Source organism: Ostrinia nubilalis, chromosome 18, assembly GCF_963855985.1.
Source record: "Ostrinia nubilalis chromosome 18, ilOstNubi1.1, whole genome shotgun sequence".
NCBI lineage: Eukaryota > Metazoa > Arthropoda > Insecta > Lepidoptera > Crambidae > Ostrinia > Ostrinia nubilalis.
Window position 1 is genome coordinate 3934277 of NC_087105.1, and position 23111 is coordinate 3957387.

At 36.8% G+C, this 23111-nt stretch overlaps 1 protein-coding gene across 1 annotated transcript in view; it reads left to right on the top strand.

The window, feature by feature from the left end:
• Window positions 1–23111, top strand: part of LOC135080849 (metastasis-associated protein MTA2) — a 70844-nt gene that overhangs the window by 19913 nt on the left and 27820 nt on the right. Inside the window, exon 3 of the mRNA XM_063975575.1 lies at window positions 9323–9430. Coding sequence (XP_063831645.1) covers window positions 9323–9430 — 108 coding nt within the window. The remainder of the gene's footprint in view (window positions 1–9322; window positions 9431–23111) is intronic.

The window sequence follows — 23111 nt, forward strand, 5'->3', positions numbered from 1 at the left end:
CAGTATTTGCATAGAAAAGTTGATGGGGTCCTTCTTATCCGCGCACATGCCTTTTGTGTGGTGTCTCTACCGGTACTCGCGGCTCGCGTTTGTATGGACGGGCACGCGAGCGTAGGACGCGCGGTCGTTATTCAACAGTTTTGAATGGAACAGCTCAGGTCTGTAATGATTATTTCATTACTTTTGATAGTGAAATCCCAAGATCGACTAATCATCTACGACCATTGATATTTTGTGGTGTCTCTCCCTCATGTAAACAACGCCCATGCTTCCTGAATCCTGATATTCGAAATGTTAGAAGATGGCATGGGGAAAATGTCGGCCGGCGCATTGTAGAGCTAGAGTAATGTATGAAGGTTTTCTGTTAGTTCAGGTGTGATGAATTAAAATTACAGCAGATGAAACCACATTATACATGTCAAGCTATCATATCATACCCAAATGTGGATTTAAACTCAATCAAATTTTCTAACTACCAAAAAATCACCGTTTCACCTTAACGTCGTTCAAAGCAAACTTAACATCTCTAGCTACTTTAAAAAAGAAGATGGCTTGTGTCGGTCTGCTGCTGTAGAAAAGCCTATATTTGCAAATAATTTTGTATCATTGGAAGTTAATAATTTAATTACTGAGTGTCGTCACCTGTTGCCTTAACTCGAAGCAGACGGGCCACCTAACAGCGTCAGTTTATCATTTGATTAACAAATAATGTTACGAAATCTCAGGGGAACTAAACATTTATAGGATCCTCGCAGTGGCTTATGGCTGTCTATTCTCTATCACCTGTTGCGCGTGCGTTGGAGAGAGAGCATACTGCCTTTACCTCCACTGTGGCATTTCCTAAACCGAGTTCGAAGCAGACGGGTCGCCGAGCAACACCGTTAGCTCGGAGATGGCAATGAATGTGTATCATTAGTACACTTACTTGCTTAGTATGCTTTCCTTTGTAATTCATTTAGGACGTAACTGTTTCTTTATCGGCTATTCTTTCTAATGACGGCACTCAGTGGGATATCAGTCGAGCACAATCACTTAACTTTTTTTCAATCGTGAACCTAAAAGCTTCGTTAGTTTCAGTTTCAGCTAAGCCGATTTACAGTGTTTTAGTGTCAATTAGGTAGTTTACTAACCTAGACCGACATACAAGTTAAAGTCACGATTGCTATGGCGTGTCGCGTATCGCGGCCCAAGTGGATTGAGGGAGCTTTTGCTCCATAGCGACTTGGCAATTGTATGTACAACCAGAAAGATTTTATCCCCAGGCCGAGTTGACCACATAGGACCTTGTTAAAGTGAGCCGGCATCGTGTCATTAGAGGGCGTGAATATTTAAACGGAGTCGGCGGGAACGGTCCGCGGTCCCGCTCGCCCGGCTCCCGCGTGTTATAGGACTTCGGGGATTACCTTCTCATTGAATTAATCCTGTTTGCTGATGAAAAAGCCGCCACTGAACAACATTTCCCCTGAACTGGCGACTCGGAGCCGTGTAAACACTCGTAACGTGCCATGAGCAATGATATTTTCATTTGCACTTGCCAAGTTTAGAATGTTTGTAAACAAAGCCGGCCCCCAAGCAATCTTGCCAGCCTGTCTATCGATTGCACTCGAGCTATGTCCCATTGACTTGTGTAAACATTGTCGTAACATAATCGTAGAGTCATGTGTCAATGACGATTATGGATATAATGATGAAATCGAAACTTTTCGCACTGTACATACTTAGCCGCGGACCGTGCGATCACGCACGATCTGGTCCATTGTTTCCTCGGGCCAGCGTTACGCAATCAAGAGGGGTCATTTTGTCCGCGCCCAAAAGTCGCACCCGCGAAGTGGAGAACAGTCATATCCTATCGATTTGTTAAGATGGCGTGCGGGTGGTAGGGGGTGGTGGGGGAGGGTGGCGCGGCACGAGGGCGGCCGCAGCCTCCGCGCGGCGCAGCGTGCAGCCTCGCTTGCACCTGCCGGCAACGCAACCGCGACACACTAGCGACATCGTTCGCGACGCATATGTAATGACACCGCCTTGCACTAATCCGCCGAGATGACGCTCTAATGGTATACAAATACACGGGATTTGCCTTATACGATGTGTTACTCGCATGCAACACCTGATCGGTCAATGACTAGAGCGAGCCGTCTGGTAGAGTTAATCTCGTTTTAACATAACAACATGGTGGAGAGTAAATAAAGAACATCGCATCGTTGCGTCCGCGCTGACTCATTGCGGTCATGTCCAGTCCAATAGCCCCGATGCTGCGAATGCTTAATTTGTTTAAGTCGAATTAAACAATATGTACTTACCAAAATTAATTTCTTTTTCATAATCACGTTACAATATCAAAGGATTAACATAAGTCATTAACTTGGGATTGATAGGGCTCTTTGATTTCAGGGCTACTTAAAATAAGATTCTCCGAAATTCTCTAATAATCATGTTTCATACAAATCAACCGTAACTATCTTTTACCGTTAATTAAGCTCTTTAATTAGGTTCAAGGTAAATCACAAACTGGTATGTTTGTCAAAAACGTAACATTTGATTTTCCAAATCCTACTTATCCTATCGTTTTGTGATCGACAGTTCGACACCGATGATGTAACCAGCTCTAGAAGGCTAAATTTTGCGTAATTGTGTCCTTTACCTGTCTCATGCATTTTAAGACATGACTGTAATGAAATTCTTACCTCTTCGGTTATGAACCTGCTGTAATGAATTTGAAAAGAATCTTGTTTCCAACCCGATTTTTACATAAGATAGGTAATGTAGTTTTGTTCGTGCGACATGATATAAAACAAAACCATCAAGCAAAATGCACTCCTACATTAGTTAGTCATTCCACAAGTAAATAATACCTGATGCACCTGGCTCTGTGTTAAGCAATGAATGGTTAATTTTTTCCGCAGCAGATTGACGTCGCGTTGGGACTTGAGTGTTAAATAATAAAACACTTCGGTCACTGGTTCGATCTCGATCCCACTTTATGAAGAAGATGCGCAACAGTTTGTCTTCAAGCTCAGACTGTAGGGTCACCAAGTGCCAGAAAAATTCACGACCATAATATTTTATGTCGATATTGATCCACGAATTTAATTCATAAAGGAGATAATAGAATCTCCTTATTTTTGATGAAGAGATGAAGTTAAGAGCCATTTCACAAAAATATTCCGCGCGAATTTAGGTAAAAGCTGTCAACGCATCGTCAAAAGAGTAAAAAGAACGCTGAAATGGACAAAAAAATCTTGAGCCGTGACCGTATTAAGACTTGATTTAAGTTATTAATTTTAAGGTAGAATGAGGTATTCAAACTTGATAAATTAATTTAAATTTTTAATAGAGTTTAATAAGTCTTTTATATTTCGATTCATAATGAAACACGAATAGGTATAATATGTAAAATATATATTAAGTACAAAATAAAGACAGTCACATAGTGAAAAAAAAATCTGCCCCCTTACAGCTCCATCATTGGGCCCTGGATACGAAATATTCGTCAAGGCGAATCACACAAGCCCAAACTCCATAGGGTTCTATTGTTTTGTTACGGAGGTGGCCATTGCATCTCCTCCAGACCCATTATCAGACAGAGCTAAGAAAGAAATAAATAAATATTATTATAAGTAAACAAATAACTAAAATAATTCATCTTACTATCTTACTTCTTACTAGTCTTACTAATATTATAAATACGAAAGTTTGTGTGGAAGTCTGGATGTTTGTTACACTTTCACGCAAAAACTACTGAACAGATTTTGATGAAATTTTACAGTACAGTACAGCAGTACTAGGCAGTCTGTGTTCAACTATCACTCGGGTCGGAAGTTCCTATCGCAAGACCTTTGGTTCACTCAGTTCCGATACGACTCTAGTACTGTGTGTAATTATTTTCGTGAATACACTGAATTTATTAATTTCTACGAGTGGATTTCATTTTGCCTGAGACCTACGCCATGAACCCTGAACCAGAAGACCCTGTCGCCAGCGACAGCGACGCTCATCCATCCCTGGCTTCGACCAGAATAACAATGTTAGGCTATAATTTATGACGATCTGTGACAAACTAAATTTCAAGCGGGTGAAGCCGCGGGCAATACTACATATTTCATACTAGCTTTTTGCCCGCGACTTCTTCTGCGATGAAGTGGAAAATGGTTCTAATAGAATTAAAATATTCTAAGAAAATTAATTTTGTTAAAATAAATGATTATATTTTTTGATTAAAATCTACAAATTATTATGTTTAAATATTTGAATACTTACAAAATTATGAGATCTTTCTAAAACAAAATTAAAACACTACACCTGCCGCAGATTTCTTTGTAAACAATGTTTTTTTGGTTTTTCCTTCAGGTGCTAAAATCACCAGGCTATTGTGTGCGCATACTCTGGAGTATGCCACATACAACTGGTCGTCGGAGAAGCATAGATTTCCATTAAGTCTACTCCCGCTACCATATGGAACTCCGCTAAAACTCGTGAGGGCGCCAACACTTGCTTTTTATCGAAAATTAGTATGAGCAGCTGCGCACGCGGTTGCCCGTTGCAGGCTCTATGCAACCACATTATATTTTTAAACCGTGGTCCCTAAGCATGAGATGGGAAACTGCACTCTCTTGAATTATCTTGAATTTGATGGTGTTAGGGGAATCCTAGGAATGAATACAGACTTTCCAATGGAATCTCCTCATCAATATTGCGAAATTGCGAGTTGCAATGCAATGTTACGTTTTCACTTGTTATTTTATTGTAATCTGACCTTGATTTTTCAAACACGTGTCAAAAAAAAAAAATCAAAAGTACTAAGGAATATTTCATTGATATCAACTTAGAAACAAGCACAGATCACAGAAACTAAAGGGAAATGTGACAAGGGACAAATTGGAACATATTGCTTGTGAAAGCAATGATGACAGTAGCGACGTCATTATGTAAACAGTTTATATTGCTTGCATAGTACTAAAGATTATTCGAACGTTGAATACTGATACCGCAGTGGATAATGAGCACATAATTTGATTTCTTTGTGTGTGTGAATTTCTAATACGACACTGAGTTTCGAACTCAGCGCATTACTTAGCATCTCTCTATATTTCTATGGAACCAAGTTATCTCCAAAATAACATTCCACACCTTTTTAACATAGTCAGGTAATAATTTTAATAAAATACGAAGCACGTCATCTATCAATAGGATATAATTATGTATATTTTAGAAGTTAATAAATTATGCATAAAATATAAACACTAGAAGTTTAGTTAAATCGTAGAATTTCTGAAAAACAAGTACTAAAATCGTACGAAAAAAAAGTATTAATATGACGTTATCTAATTTATTTATTAAACGTCGAATTTTATCAAAGATTTTGTACTATAGTTTTTGAAAATATTTTATAGCCTACATAGAAAAAAAATTAGGATTTTTTTTCGGAGCTATTGCCTCCAAACAAACAAACAAACAATTAAATCTTTCCTCTTTTATTAGTATAGATTTAACAACAAAGCTTCCCTCTCGAAACAAATGCTTCTTTTTGTTCTTCACGAAACAAAACTCAAAGCGGATAAATAAATAAACAAATCTTTGAACAATTTCACAGCGCCATCTAGTCCAAAAGTAGGCAACCAATATGCTTGTGTTAAGGGTGCTAGCATAATGGATATACTTTTTTATAATTTATTTATTAAATTAAATACATGGTACCTACATATTATACATAGTTACACCCAGATCCGTCAAAGAAATTAAAATTCATCATTTCAATTTCTGCTCGGCCGGCCGACTCGAAACAGCCTCTCGGCATAGTATCAAATGTATTTGGTCGCCGTACAAATCACCGCTTTACGACACGAACGCACGTAAACGTCACGGCGGGAAAAATGACACAGGTCCTGCCTTGACGGGCGCTCGCGCCATACTAATCGATGTCGGCTTGCGCATTGTAATTTATACTGATATTCACATCAATATTTTGACAAAGTGGTTACTAATATTTAAACAATAACTGTAGAAATCAATTCTACAATGAATATTCTTTATTTTGGGATACTTTTATTGCAGTTATTGCTGTGTTTTTAAACCAAAAACCACGATCAAAATGTGACGTTAATCTTCAAATTTGCCAAATTATTTTTAGATTTTACTCAATAATGGTAATGAAATTCAAGAATCTATTTCATTAATGGACTACAAGAATATATGTCCGATGATTACTATATATTTTTAAGCTTATTATATGAGCATAAATAATAGATACAGGACTTTGAAAATGAGTCTGCGGCAATTTTTCCGTAAAATGGTTGTGGGAGATGGGGCACTGTGAATTAAGCAAAAGAATTTTAGTAAATCCGTTTCATTAATGGTCAACACCAAGGATTGACCTATCTTTCGCAGTTATTAAATAATCTCTGGGTGTTGCTTAAGATAGTAATTCATGCTTCCAAAATCTTAGAAATTCGCACGAAAATGTAAAATGGCTCTTAATCAAATTTAATATTTGGGCAAGTTCATTAACCTATAGATTCCACGTGCGTGTTGGGTGAATAAATTATCAAGGACGTGCCCATGCGTCATTCCATAAAATTACAATCAAAATCGCCGAAACTCACTACCGTTTCTCTAGAGGTGAACAGAAAAGTATAGTCCTTGCCTTCGACCGGAGGCTGACGACATCGTGTCCATATTTGCATTTTATTTTGAAATGGCGATCCCAAAGATGCAAGGGCTATGTGCCATCATCTTCGTTTAAAAGCACATTTGCTGAAAATTGCTGCTGAGGAGCATTTGCTTGTGTGTCACTATCCCACCAGCCTTTCAGCTAGAATCTAGATAGTAGCGGGCATTTCAATTTCTGGGTCACTGCACATTTTATACCACTAACGTTACTACACCAAACACTATTTACCAGTTATGCATTTCCTGATTGCCTATAATGCACAGCACGACTCTACTTTCAGTGAACAGTTGTTTCAGTCAAGTTGCACCTAGTTGTTGAGGACCTGCTTAGTAATTCTGGGGATGAGGTCCGATTATGCATATCAAATTTTGGAAAACTTACCGTGGGTCAAAAGAAATTAAATCTAACAAACATCCTTAGAAAACAGTGCCGGACGTCCTCCTATGAAGAAGTATTGATGATTGAAAAGTGTTGAGAAAGTAAAAAAATAATTGTTTTACAAAAACTCAAATATTGTTCTACGTTGCTTCACTATTAATTTAAAGGTCAACCGCAGTAGGAACATGTGTCCGCATGGAACCATAGATTAATAGCACTATTATCTCCAAGGAAAACATAGCGTGGTTTGTACTAATAACGATAATTCGACGTTCAATATAGTATTTGTGTGCAAACTGAGCGACTCTACCAACAATGCCGATGCATACCCAGCTATTACGAATAAATTGTTGACGTCAGCTAATCCTTGTGTGCGAGTTTTTTTAAGTGAAGGTGTGGCTATGCCTTTATCGTTATAAATTTCTTCATGGCATGCTTCAAAGTCATTTTAACCTGAACCAGAATCAATTAGGAGAAAAATATTTCATCAAAAGCATTCGACCAAAAGCTTGCAACGAGCATTCATTTGAACTACAAAACTTAACACTAATTAATATAATAGCTAGTTAGAGTTGCAAATGTTATCATTTGAGGTAAAATTATGTTACACAATCAAGTTTATTTCAGCTATGGCGGCTCATTAAGTCTTAGTTGTTACAAGCCCACACGGTAGAAGGAAAAGAATCAGATGCTAATTAAATAATGCCTTATATGTAGTTGTAAAGCTAATTGATTTTTAAATCCAGGAATACATTGTTCCCACAACTATATGAAACACTTGTCATAATCTATACTAATATTATAAATGCGAAAATGTCTGTCTGTCTCGCTTTCACGCCTAAACCACTGAAACGATTTTGATGAAATTTGGCATAGAGATAGTTTGAGTCCCGGGAAATGACATAGGATAGTTTTTATCCCGGTTTTTGAAACAGGGACGCGCGCGATAAAGTTTTTCTGTGACAGACAAAATTCCACGCGGGGGAAGCCGCGGGCGGAAAGCTAGTACAGTATAGGTAAGATAATTACGTCGTAACTCTCATACATCACACATGATGTTTTTAGATAGTGTCAAAGAGGTTATCAAATTCACGGAAAAATTGATAAGACAATGTATCTGATGGTACAATGAGTAATGTAACGAGGTAAAGGCCGCATCGACTCTAATTTTAGAATTAATTAATTAATGTATTTCGCAAAATATAGAATTTGAATTTTCGTCCGACTTTATAAAATGTAGAGTCCGTACACTCAAGATAATAGATGTGGCATCTTATGTGGCTGTAATAGGAGCTTTTTTTGCAGTAAAATGTGTAAGTTTTAAGAGTCCCTGCATACTACAGGCTTTTCGTCAGCCGATAGCTTGGTCGGGCTGTTAATCAGTATGAACATGTATGGAAGTAAGCACATTACACCAATTTGGTATCGGCCGATTCGTCATACAAATTGGAAGCCAACCAAAGTATAGTCCGAAGGGAGTCTTATTATGTCAACTCTACTACATTGATGTCATTGGTAAACCGCAGGATTCGTCATTTCAAAGTGGGAGATCTTGCTGTTTGAGACTCTTTTGGAGGTCCTCGCTGGGGCTTAAGTCCAGCGGTATGGAACTGATGATCATGACTTATTTATGATGATCATCGATGGCACCGACTAATCACACTTTTGTCTATTTTGTTTCCCCGTTTCGTATGATGCACGTAGGATTGCTCTGTAAGTTAAAAGTTTCGTTATCATACACGTATAAGGCACAATGTTTACCAGTATTTTTTTGTTATTTATTTTGTAGACCTATATGATCATCATCATTATTATTATTTTGTTCATTATATCATATTGTTATAGACCGTAAACTAAACTAATTAACGTTAACACGCGAGTCTAATAGTTCGTAATTTAGAATCTAGTGAAAATGTTAAAAATCTGACGTGAAATTGTATTTTTTTTTTCGTTCCTTGACTAAAAAATAACTGGTGAATTATCTTGAAATTATGAGCCGAAATTATGATTTAAACGCTTGGTAATGATATAATGAATTTTGATATAATTTAAAGTATATTTCCTTCTGTTCATCATTATCATTTTGGAAAATACTTTTTTAATAGTATTTTTGTCTAAAATTAATGAAAGTATTGGTGGCAGCCCTAGGTGCGGTCAAACGGATTTTTCCTTTACGTTAAAAAGGTGGTTGACCAGTTTATTTTTACACTGCACCGTGATGTTTAATGTTTCTTCCGATAGTATTTATATTGTTTTAACCTGTGCCTTTTGTTACAGTGGCCCAGTCAGAAGACTCGCCAGTTGCAATGAAACTCAAAAAAATATGCCTTAAGACGCCTGTAGGCGAAGAACAGGCGGCACAAGCAGTCCTAGACCCTGCGTTAGGTAAGTTGTACTTGCTATACGAATGTTACAGCAAAGATCTTGATGAATGTAGAGTGAGGAACGATTAACAAACCTAAAAAGACAATGCCGGAAATTGGCGTCTTTTTTTTTTCGCGCGGCCATCGACCAAACTTTGTTTTTTGATTACAAAATAGTGTAATAAACCAAACTTACTATGACATGTAAACCTCTAAACTCAGTCTGAACTGAGTGACGAGCATTAGAAGTTTGATGATTTTCATACTATATTTGCTTTTTGCGCGCAAAGTTTTGTAAGAAATTGCAACAAAATAGTGAGATTGTATGTGTAAACAAACAATACCATCCATTAAAGGCTCCAGACATCAGTATGGAGCAGAATCAGCGCAATAAAAAAATAGCGCAATATTTTGTTGCAATTTCTTACAAAACTTGCGCACAAAAAGCAAATCTTGTATGAAAATCATCAAACTTCTAATGCTCGTAACTCAGTTCAGACTGAGCTTAGAGGTATACATGCCATAGTAAGTTTGGTTTATTACACTATTTTGTAATCAAAAAACAAAGTTTGGTCGATGGCCGCGCGAAAAAAAAAAGACGCCACTTTCCATACAAAAACTGGCATTGCCATTTAATAATTATATAAACTTTATAACCCAAACTCTACAATCTACATTCATGAAGATTAGTAGCCTTATTATTTGATTTGTTAGGGAATCTTCTAAAATATTAGAACATACTAGAGTAGTCTCCTATATCTAGTTTTCCATTGTAAAATACACACATAAACTGTCATAAAAGTAGAATGCTATGGCAGTTTATATGAGTTAAACACGCTGTTGCTGAATCATGGGCTTACGTAGATTTTCTATGGAAATGCTAACCTATAACCTTGACCCCCATTTGTCATACGCATTGTTCGACACCCATTGATTTTAAGGCAGTCTCTTACAAATCATTGAAAAAAGTCGGCCCTTTAAACATAAGCTCTATTTATAGAGCTTCTTCGTTGTGGACAAAAAAAAAACAAATATTACCTTCTCCAGAACCATCTTCATAGAATTACAGTAGAGAAACCAAATAAACAAGGTGACAATAAACAAAAGGGACTACCCGTACGTCATTTCAAAGTAAATGTAATTATTTGTTAAGGATTATGTATCCCTACAATAATGCTTACAATTCGATCTTTAAAGGTATTCTTCAGAAACTTTATTGGCATGCAAAATTTCGTTTTATAGGACCATTTGTCTACATATCTATTACGAAAATGTGATTACGTAAAACAATATCAAAAGATTTGTTTTCTTATTGAACTTTTGTTTTTGCATACTTTTATTTTTCTAATTTTATATTCGTATTATGTATAAAACTTGAGCGAATGCTTGATTATGTTTCTTTATTATGGATTTTTTTTTGTGTTTTGCAACTTATTCTACCACTGCTGAGCAAAAAAGATTATCCTTAGACATTTTACACTGCGCTTCTAGTCCCAAACTAAGCAACTTATGCATTATTTATACTATGAAATGACCATGACTCTGTGGAACATCTATGCTCTATCTACATTATACTACACTAACGTTTTCCCCTAACTGGGACTCGAATCCACAACTGCAAAGGGGATTGTAGTTTCTTTCTTTCAGTGGTGGTACTGGTCAGTTCATACACTGCCTGACTCTCTGCTCCGACTTATGTGCGTTACAGCTATTGACTATTATTACTCAGCAAATATCCCACTTTTATGATCGCATGGTTTTAAATGGGTAAAATAAAGATAATATTATATATCTATTTAAAACCTAAGAAGAAAATTATCTCAAGTAAAAGTTTTAAACAGGTCTGCAAAACTAAGCCGTCAGTAGCCGGTTCGGTATGACACAGATGCCTTGGGTTTCTCAATAGTTGCAAGGAGCAATAATGAAATACCAAGTAAAATATTATTTTCACGCGATTTTAACGATATTATTTATACTTTGAGCTGACAACACGCTTACATGCCTGTGTGATTTTTTTTTACCAAGTATTGCTTTTTGGCGACAACACAATTTCATAGTGAAAACCTTCGTCATATTTTATCCGTCAGCTAGGTATGTTCGTCGGAGCATTGTCAAAGCTATTAATTAATTCGTTTATTACACCATATCAAGTGACGTCTCAGCCACGTTGATTGAATTGTACTTTTATTTCCCATCGCGGCACGCATGGTGGGTATGATGTCATCGATTTAATTGCGGCGACCACTTCATTACCTACCTATGTATAAGCGATATTTATTTTAGTCTACATCCAGTAAGCTTCATACTTGCTACACGCGTACAATCGATTTGTGGAAACTTTACGGCACCATTATCTTTTACGCAATATTGTTACCTCGATTCAGTTCTCAATGTCAAGACTCATTTTTACTCTCAGATATTTATTTTATTGTCGCTTTATGGTAGAGCACTTTTACTCGCTGCTTTGCACGCGTAGTCATATTTTGAAACACACTTAATAGATTAGTGTCCTTACATTTCTTATTTTATTACGATTTTCTAAAAAAAAAAATATATCCTCATTTTTAACCTCCAAACGAGGGGATTTGGGTCAATATTATCTTAGCAGATGCTTATGTTCCAAAACGCTATGTGATGTTTGGGGCAAACTTTGGACCGGCCGTGTAGAGTTCATTGCGCGTGACGGTTGCATCTCATTTCTGTATACATACCGGCTGCGTATGCACATAGTGCGGCTATATGCAGAGCTACATGTACATTCGTGCACAGGTCGTTAATGGTTGAACGTGGATCTGTTGTGTGGTACGCGGGTGGAATAACCTATAATTAGATGCGCGGACACCAATACTCAGCCATGAAACTCGTAGATGTCTCGTTCCCTCAACATCCGCAATAACGTAAAACCGCTTTGAACGTGATTGATGTGGTTTTGTCCTTACAAAACTTTTAGTGTCAATATACTTCTACAGTTGGCAATAGCTATGATACTCGTATTATGAGCCTAGGCTCAGACCACCTATTTTAGTTGGTATGAAAGTGCGCAAATTACACCGATTTGATATCGGCCGATTTTTCATACAAATTACAATCAGGGCCCATTTATCGGCCAACTAAAAGTCGGTGGTCTGCGCCTAGGCTATAATCCTTTCTTTTTGTCTCGTAAAATAAAATCTACAGTACAGTCAACGTCAAATAGTTCGTGACACCCAAAGTAGCCAAAAAGTTTGCAACACGTCTTATAAGGTTATGCCCTCAACTTTTTGGCCACTTTGGGTGTCACGAACTGTTTGACGCTGACTGTACAATATGAAACTCTACATTTCATCAACTTAATTTTATTCAGTGGTGCTTAGGGAAAATACGCAACATACTTTTATTCGGATCTTAAATCCTACCCATTCGACTTGTGTTTGCAATGAAGAATGTTCACTAATTTTGTTTTTTAGCTTTCTGTATTCTCTGTTAAAAATAAAAAATACACGTGAAAGAATTATTTCGATACGTCAATTAGTTTCCAAGATATTGAATTTTAAAAGTGCAGGCGGCGGCCGGCCCGCCATTTTATGCGCGTGACGTCATATTACAACGACTGGCTCATATTTGTATGGGTGGAATCTTGCAAACTGAATTAAGACCCACTTCCAGGCAACCGATTAAGCTGAAATTTCGCAAACACATGTGATTTGGATGACCATGCAATATTATGATGACATGGAGCTGATCTGATGATGGAGCTGGAAGGTGGCCATAGGAACTCTATAATAAAACGACTTAAATGCATCGAGTTTGGGCTCGTTCGTTTTGTATTGATGAGTATTTTAATTCTATATAGTAATCGGGGTCTAATGATGGAGCTGGAAGGTAATTCGCAATAAAACGACACAATCGCATCAAGTTTGGGTTTGGTTCAATTTTAATTTCTGTGATGGGTCTGGGTGTTAATATGTATAATAAGTTTGTATTTACAAAAAAAAAATATTTAAGTATGTTTATATCAGTTTTCTAGTGAGCGGACGCTGTGAATGTACGTCACACGGGGTCACGTGACCGTCGGCGGGACTCAATATTTAAGCGAACTTTGAATGCCTATAAAATCATAACTACTGGGTATTTTTGAATGAAATAAAAACTAATGTATTTGTAAATGTAAAAGCTTAACTGTAACATAGGTTTCAAGTGATTTTGCATACCTAGTAACATTCTCAATTGTGGCTGGCGCCACCGCGCGCCATTCGCATTCGCAGTGTGCGCCGACCCTTATTACTTGAAATATCTGGATCTGGATGTCTAGTCACGTTTTTCGTACATTCCCCAAAATTACCAATGCGTAGTTTGCATAAATACTTATTGACGCTATTCCAGATATTTGTTGCGAGAAAAAGAAAGTTCTTTGTTTCCCTGTTTTACACCTCATGCCACCAGCGGCTCGAGTTATCAGATTTTCTTTATAGCAGAACTGCTTACATCCATTTCAAAGACTCATTTTATGTTTCTGTATTTCATTCTGGTTAACTGTAATGGGACGATTGTATCATAATAAATAATTTCTGAGTGAATTTTGTTTTCTCTTGGTAGATTCTTTTCCATTGATTCCACAGGAGATGGATTTCAAATAATTTCAATGAATTCAAAGTTTTTGTAATATTATTGAACACAGAAACTGAAGTGTTGATATATTTATAGCAGCTTTCTTTTTTGTCCGGTAATGTTGCTCATTTAATAATGTTAGTGATATAACAAGGCATGTGCAAGCGCAGGTGCATTTTTACTTTTGCAATAATATAAAGTTTAACTATTCCCTGCGTGCGAGTGAGTTTGTGTATGTTAAGGTAGAGTCGATGCATCGAACGCACATAGATTGAGCGGACTTGCTACCTAGACTATGTACAGAGAACAAATTGGAGCCGTACAAAGGGGGGGTTATGTGGGGGCGGCCGCGTATCGGGCGGCGTGATAAGTGACGACTATCCGTCAATGTGTTGCATAGGCAAGCGCATGTGAGGCGGTGGTGTATCGGACAATAGAGGCTTGTCGATGCAGTTTCGGCGGCGGAGGACGCGGGGCCGGCGGGCGGCGGCGGCGGCGGCTTGTGTTTCTCCGGCGTGCGTGGCACTGCAGCTCTCCTCCACGGCCGGTAATTTGATTGGGCCCGAGCTGTCACCTATGCGCCGCAGTCGCCCGGCCGTCGCTCGCCGGCTATCGATTAGAGGCCCCGCCCCTGCCCCCGCGCGGCCCGCGAACCGGATCTCGTCACGCCGCCATTGTGTACCCGCGACGCTTAAACGCATTCGTTTCTCCCGATGCGAAAACGACGCATTCCTTCCGCGCGCCCGCCCGCCCCGCCGGCCGCTGCATCGCGCGGGACCGCGGCCTCTCATTACGCTCGCCGCAGGACCGCGCCTCCGACACCCAGCGCCAAACAATCCGCCAACTCCACCGTTGACACTGCCATCAATAAACCCGAACACAATAAACTCTGTTATCATTTATTCCTAACAAAACGTATGCATAATAATCGAGATTCCAGCACCGTTTATGGCGGTATATCCCCGAATCTGAACCGGAAAGATACACCTATACACCGTGGCTTAAAGTTCAAATCGGCTTGCCAACTAACTAACGGGGTATAAACGTTAATTTCGCTCATTTCAACGACGACGGTCTGGTAGCGTCATGCTTACATTCAGATTTGTAACGAAAGCTGCGTATTGTACAGTTGACAGGGAAAGCAAATAAACAAACCGCACTTGTACTAGTGCTGCGCTTGCGCAACTTGTTACAGAATTTGTTGAAGTAGCTAGTCAAACAAACATAGAAGGTTGATCGATTCCTAGAATCGGGTAATACTCTTGCTCTTGGTCATTTGCTACTTATTACCTAGTAGGTAATTAGATTTTTTTTCCGATTCGTAAATATGAATGAACCTTTACACTTCTTACCATAAAATAAATGTTGACTGAAGACATAAATATTGTCTATCTAAGCCCAGAACCACCTTTCTTATCGGACAATTAGGTTGATTCAAACCTGTGTCCCCTTAACATAGTAGAGGAGTATCCATTATACATTGTTTGGCCTAACTGGAAATCAAACTCAGGACTTAAGTCCAAACTAACCACTAGATCACAGGGGTGTGGTATTAAACTTGACATCAAATTTATCACTTTTAAATTAACTCTATCTACCGCGACCGCGAGACTTACTTTTTTCTGCCGCGGAATATTACCGTCTATTTACTCAATTGTTCTGCTAATCCGTCGCGCTGTCACCATAAGCCATAAATAAAGGATAGATTACTAAGTACCTGGTAACTGGTGGACGTTGGAAGTACAATATAGTTATTAATAACTTTATCATTTTAATAGGCCTTGGAAAACGCGTTGCGGACTAAGGCGACATGCAAAATTTATCCTTGTCTTAAAATTTAAAACCTATTAATGTTTTTTTTTGTTAAATATGTAAGTACACTCGCGAGCAAAAATATGGAATCACCCTATTTATTCCGAGCGATCATAAGAACTAAATGACTAATAGAAGATCAATAAAAATGGTACCATTTTAAAGGAGATATTATAAACTTAAAATTGATACCACAGATACATACAATACATAGTCATTCAGTTCTTAAGACCGCCCGGAACATAAAGGGGTGATTCCATACTTTTGCTCGTAAGTAGGTATAGTTATTTATTTGTATTTCACACATTACTCTCTGATACTCCCGTTAACCCCTCAAACAAAAAATAAATTATGCTTGTGTCTGATTGAGTTACCGGTAGTCCAGTGAACGACGGGAATCGAACTACCAACCAAATCGGTAGTCCGACGCGGACTCCGTTTTAGTCGCCTGATAATTTGAATCATAATCAGGAACATAGTCGCGTGCTTCCGCTAGTATATTATTATGTTGCCCTTAGAATGTAAGTTGGTTTTAATTTAGGAAATTACATGTAGTCCATACTTATCTGTTACCTACTACAAAAACATAAGGAAAATTATTCAGGAAAAAACTAATCGTATAATTATTCAACCGTATTAAACTTGGTTTTAGTAATAAAACTAAAGATAAACCTTACGTATACGTACGTAGAATAAAGTTATTGTCCGTTCCTGGTAATGTTTAAACTAAACTAGTTTATTGACGGTAGGCTTATATTCTTATTGTAAGTAAACCCAGGATGTTTCTTCAAACTCGTCACTGACTCTACACGTACACTACAGTCGACAGCCGACCGTTACTAAAGTCAATGATTATTAAAAAAAAATGCATTTTTCATTGACTGAATATCATTCTACTCAACGTAACAAAACAACATTAGATAGAAAAGGTTGACTTTGGAACCGCCATCATGCCTCGCGAACAAGAACCTTTGCACTTTGCAGTGCAAACTTTGATTTGCCAGTGTACGAATATTGTTTCTATTTACCTACAAATAAATAACTATAAGAAACTACATCAGAAAGACATTTCGTTTTATATGCTAATGTCACCAAAGTGCATAGTTTAATAAAGTGCCAATAAATTAGCGCCGTATTATGGTGTGATAAATTTTTGATATGTGGGTAATGTGGGACACCGCGGAAAATAAAATGAACGTTATTACAGCGATTTAATATTGCGTATTTCAATACGATCGCGACCAACGCGGGGGACCTACAACTTGTTGCTCGATCACAAAATATTATTCAAAATGCAAGTGCTGACCATCAATCTACGATTTATTTTAGAAGGACGCGGTAAATTGTTATGCTCCTCCTGAATATACACCACTACTAACAGAATATGTGTCTTTAAATAAACGTTATAAAGTCAACTCTGCCCTGCCACCTCATAACGAAGAAAGTTTGATTCCCGGCTTAGATCGATCAAAGTGGAGAGTCTGTAAGTTTAAAAATCTGCATAAAAAGGTCATTGTTTGGCCGCAATAAGGGAGAGTCCGGTAATTTGGACCAGTTTTTTTCAATCCCATTTTACACATAGTTTTGTTTTGTTTTTGCTAATGTCCATGGTATATAATAAAAGAGAAATTATTCAACTTACTATTTCATAGGTATTAATCAACATGATTGTTGTATATTTAGCACAAATCAACAAAATACGAGTTCAGAGCTTCGGTCCAATTTAGCCAACCGGTTCGATAATTTGTACCACTAGGTTACTAAATAGGATTTCAATAAATTTCAAGCCTGTAAAAAAACTATGGCAAAATATTATACGACACATTCTTAACGAATTAGGTAACGAAAAGGAACAGTAGTTAATAACATAGACAATCGATATTGTTTTACACGTTATCACGATTTTGAGTACAAGTTTTGTAATTTCAATTATCGTAACGCACACTTGTCCTAATCTACTTTGCCAGTCTTTTGCTTTCATTTATTATTAACACCTTCGCTGCCAGCCTAAAAATGGCACTATTCCGTTCGGGCCATGGGGGACAATGATGGGCGACACTTTAACTTTCTGTTCGGGCCGCGTCGGACAATGATGACCGCGAGTCAGACCTATGTTCAAACCTCTGCATTGAGCCGATGGACAGCATTTCTTCAATAATTCTCATATAAGCTGACCCGCGCGGCTCCCAAGATTAGTGTACGTCACTTGGTTCTCAAGTAAAGCTCGGACTTAGAAAAAAAAATGTGGATAACGGTAGCGCAATGAAACATGGTAATTATACAATGCATTTTTGCAAATGTATCAACTTTTTAGCAAGATAATAACGGTTTATTAATTAAAACATATCGTTTACTTATTTTACATAATTTATATTATGCAGGACAATAAAAAAAAATCCCTTTCATTGTTGAACAACCACTTTGTATGAAGGGTTGGTACAGGTACTAAGTTCTTTGTACAGCTACAAAACTTATGCCATTTAAAACCTTATTAGTGGCATAAATTATTGTACTTATTAGATGCTTACACCTAGCAGGATTGTCGAGAAAAATAGATTTGTTTAATGTATGAAAAAAAAATTTCTCTTATCGATACTCTATTCTAAAACTTTTTTTATTATTCATGTAGGTCAAATTATTATAGGCATGTTAAATCAGCTATGTCATTATAATTATTTTTAATTTTAAGTATATTTTTAAATATTATTTGTAGATATACTGACAATTCAATATTGTTTTGAAAAAAGAACCGATCGAAAGTGACACTACAGTGATGGATGAAAAATTCAAAATACAGTCAAACAATTTCTAAAACGTCAAGTCGCAAAAATTGGATTAATAACCCAGTTGTTAGTAGCACCTTCCTGTAAATGTCATAATTATATGGCTGTCCAACGAGGCAAAAATCGGAACTAATAGTTCAGTATTGATAGTAGCGCCTTCCTGACAAAGCCATAGCTGCAACGGCTCAGTTTTGGACAACTTTTATACGAATTATTGATAAATTCAATTTTTTAAAGAAAAATTAATCCTTTTTTAATTAAAACAATTTGAAAAAAATCACTTTTAGCGTTCCTTTTACGGTATCATCGATTAATTTATTATTATTTTTAATCACTATTTACGACTTATCCTGCTAGTTTCGTTTCTCATTTTATACCTTATAATATTCCTATTTATGCGTAATATAATATATCAAAAACCTACCAATGTACAACTCATTATTTTTTTGGTTGTTCTCTTTTTTTTTTGGATGCTAGCGGGGATGGTCGACAACATGACCGCGCGGCCCTACGGAACGGATTTTCGAATTTTCGCTCGCTGGGGCCATGGGGGTCAATGATGTCCGACGCTTAATAATACGATGTAGAGACTCAAAAACAACTATATGTTAATAAAATCCTTTATTTATGTTTATAATGTAACGATTTAACAAAAAAAAACTATCGACGAAAATTGAAAAAAAAATGAAATTTTTACTTGGCCTGGTAGGAAAGTGCAGTGTCGGACAACATTGACCGCGTTGGCGTTCAATGTGTTAAGTCAAACATAACTATGCTATTATAACTTCAAAATATGATTTACTAAAAAAAATTCAAAATCCTTTGGTAAAATTCCATACAACTTGATGTGGTACAATTTAACCGACTAGGTGATAGTGCTTTTAAAAAATCGATAAAAAATATAGCTTACAAATACCGAAAAATGATTCAAATAATTGTAATCCACACTAATTTACGCTTCTAAATAATAAATTTGAAACACTGTGTGATTAAATTTAACAAAATTACAAACTAAATATGCTTTGTCAAAAGTTACTTGAAAACGAGGAAAAAAATCTTTTCAAAATAAAACAAACGTTTTAATTGTCACGGCACTAACCATATGGCCAATATTAATTGAATTTAGTTGTGTATCACTGAGTGTTGCAATTACAGACATTCAATAAATACTTTACGAAATATGAGGGTGGTACAATTTATCCGGCGGTACAATATACCGAACTCTCCCCTACATGATGATGATACGAGAATATTACATTTCTCAGAGAAATAAAAACTCGGTAGTTTTTACATCAATAAAATTATTGTTAAATTAATGACCAACATGCAGCCTATTTTTACCTGCAGCTGCCCGTAGTATGTGTACGACGAATAGTATGGATGACCAAGTCGAGAACTCAGTCCTTCGCAGAATCCCATACAATATTTATTTCTCAAAGAATTCTAGCTCATGTTTCAAACAAACACTTCTTGTGAAGAAACGCTTCAGGCAATTTTAGTCTTAAATTCGGCAATATTTATTTTTCAGACTTGGTAAGATTGACCTATCCGGTTAGATCCTGAATATAACGGTGTCATAATACCAATTGAAATTCATATGAAGACAACCGGAGGTGTTATTTATGGACACATTGATATTCTGAAGACTCCGCCTGATGATCTGAATTTAACATCTTTGGTGTCGATTACCCGAAAATTACATATTTATGAAAAATTCGAAAGGCTCTGGAAGTCATTTGTCTGTATGCTAACATAGCTTTCTCCAAGAAATTAAATGCGTGCTACAATGGACGGTGAAGACAATACAGAATAACTGTCCTACATCACGATATTACAGGATTTGCAGCTGAAACCAAAACTAACTGGAGTTACAAGATACCTCGGTTTATGCATATTTTCGATGTAATGTTGGGTTAAATTTTAATGTTGTGTTTGTGTAATATTTTTTTTATGTAAGACAAGGCAGGTATTTGACCGCAATCGCAAACAAATTACTACTTCAAAAATAAAATTTTCAGACCAAATTCAAATCTACAATCGCGAATCTAGATGTTTTTGTTACAATGTTAGTTTCCAGACATTTTAAAGAAAAATATTTTATTCGCATTGGTATTATGTTTATAATGTGACACTGTGTTAACCTTGAGTTGACGCGTCGTCCGTACAGATAATATTCTTTTTATTTACATACTTAGGTTCTGTTTTACAAACTCTATAGGTGTTCCGCTCCCGCAAACTTTACAGTCTTCGATCTATCCGTCGGGCATTTGTACATACTGAAAGCTCTATAGTTCTTTCAAGAACCCTCAATTTAGCATACCGAACGAATTTGAGCTTTCATGCAAGGCATAATCTGTGTCAAGGCCCCTAAGTTTAGCTAGACAATTACCTAAAGGTGCAGGAGTCGAGGTTCCGTTCTATTCTTGGCAGGTACTACCTGCCACTAACTCGTGAAAGATTATGAAACATAGGGCAATTTCGTTATCACTTATCATGATATTGATCAGTTTCCTAATATTGTCTAATCATTGTTCATTGTGCTTTACTGCTCGCCGAATTACAATAATAGTATGAAACTCTATTTTCCCAGAATTTCATAAAAATTTCCTGTCACCTGACTAAAGAAAAGAAGGGACTGTTTACACGAGTAATGTTCTTTCTTTATTGTAATTATTGAACTCCTTAATGATTTGAAACATTTAGACAAATCACTGGCTTGAACCTATTCTTGAAAGTAGATTCGTAGTTGAGTGATGTTCCATAATACAGGTCTAGTGCTCGTACCCGCACAGTAGACTAGCGAGTAAATTAGTGCTAAACGTGAGCGGACAAAATCAACTATCTGATAATTTCAAGTCAAGTATCACAGCTGTTTTCAGCGTTTACTCTTTATTTTCAGACTTAACTTTTACGCTTATTTTGGAATAAGTTTAAACTTAATTTATAACTTGACATTTTTCCGTAGTATTAGAGCAAAATCGCTTCTATACCACAAAATGTTATTAGTTTGTGGGAGAAAACTGATATTATCATTTCAGCACCAAATCAGTGCAAAGCGCCAGAATTCCGCTTGCGCCTTTACTTTTTCATACGTACACATGAATCGGTTTTCCGCTCCGCTTTAAACTCCGCCTGTGCGCTATGAACGTGGCCTTAAAAGCACTGAATAAGCGGCTTGGTGTGGCCCACATAAAAACGTAAATCCATAGCGTCTGTTCTGGTATGTTCTGTAACAGAAATAAGTTCAGTCCTAGAGTTGAAAGATGTTGTTGGTTAGATAGATGAATCACTATTATACATTACTTTTTTTTTTTAATAAATTCGATTCGTGTTTCTCTGTTTGTCATAAATGCGGTCTGCCACATTGGCAAATAGCTGGTAAACATGAAATTCATTCGGCGACAAAGTCCACCCGTGATTGATTACATATTTAATTAAAAGTTAGATAAAATAATAATTGGCAATCGGTTAATGCATCCATGCCTTTCATAAGTAGGTTTCTGACGTATGATTCGACTAGAAATTAATATCTAACGTACTTTAGTAAGGTTTCTGAAGGAACCCTACCTGACTTGTCTAGCCTTTCCGAATATGACTAGGAATGATTCACACCTTATCGCGTAGTAAAGAAATGGGCTGCGAATGTTACGATATAGAGGTATTTTATGGTCACATTAAATTATTTCTTTTCTGTTATTTCTTGGTGTGCTATATTTATTTTGCTAGAATTCGTCTCGTTTTACAGTTCTTTATTATAATGTCCTGTGCGCAAAGAAAATCCACTACGATTGTAAGAGCTAATGTGATAAAGCAATAAGATATGATTGAGTATTGATCTTACCTTAAATTTACTGAAATAAACCCATGTTTTTTGGATTATCCATGTATTTACATTTGAGGAAATGTAACTTTGTAAATTTTGTATTTAAATTGGTTTGTAATTTTTGTTGCAACAACAACTTATAGCATCCTATGCGTTCTGCTGTCTTTGCTTGCAGGATGTGGTTAGAATAAGACTTAATTAAACTTTAGAACTATGACCTACTTTTAATTTTTCCAGTATTTACAATAAATGTAACAGATTGAAGTTCATATTAAAAGCTTTTTTTTTTTTTTTTTTCAATTTGGTACTTCATAGCAGCGGCTTAAGGAGTTAACGATTTGTGGTTTTGATTAGTTATTATTATAGGTATTATTTGCAAAAATAGTTTGTTGTGGTAGTATTGTTTTTTTTTTCTTGTTTTCGTCTTAACTCTCAGAACTTCATTATTCTGCTTTGAATCATTTGATCATGAATGGGGGTCGTAGTCTTGATCAAATCGTGTCCCCGGGGCATGTCAACAAAGCATATGACCATTTCTATCGGAGGGCTCTCTTTATATGAGATTGGTATCTGTTTCATGTGGATTGTTTAATCAAAATCAACCATTAGTTAGCGTTGTTTCGAATTCAAACGGCATTGACCCTCGTAAAGAGTAGAAGCGTCGCGGTTTCACCACTAGCTACCTCCAGCGGTCGCGC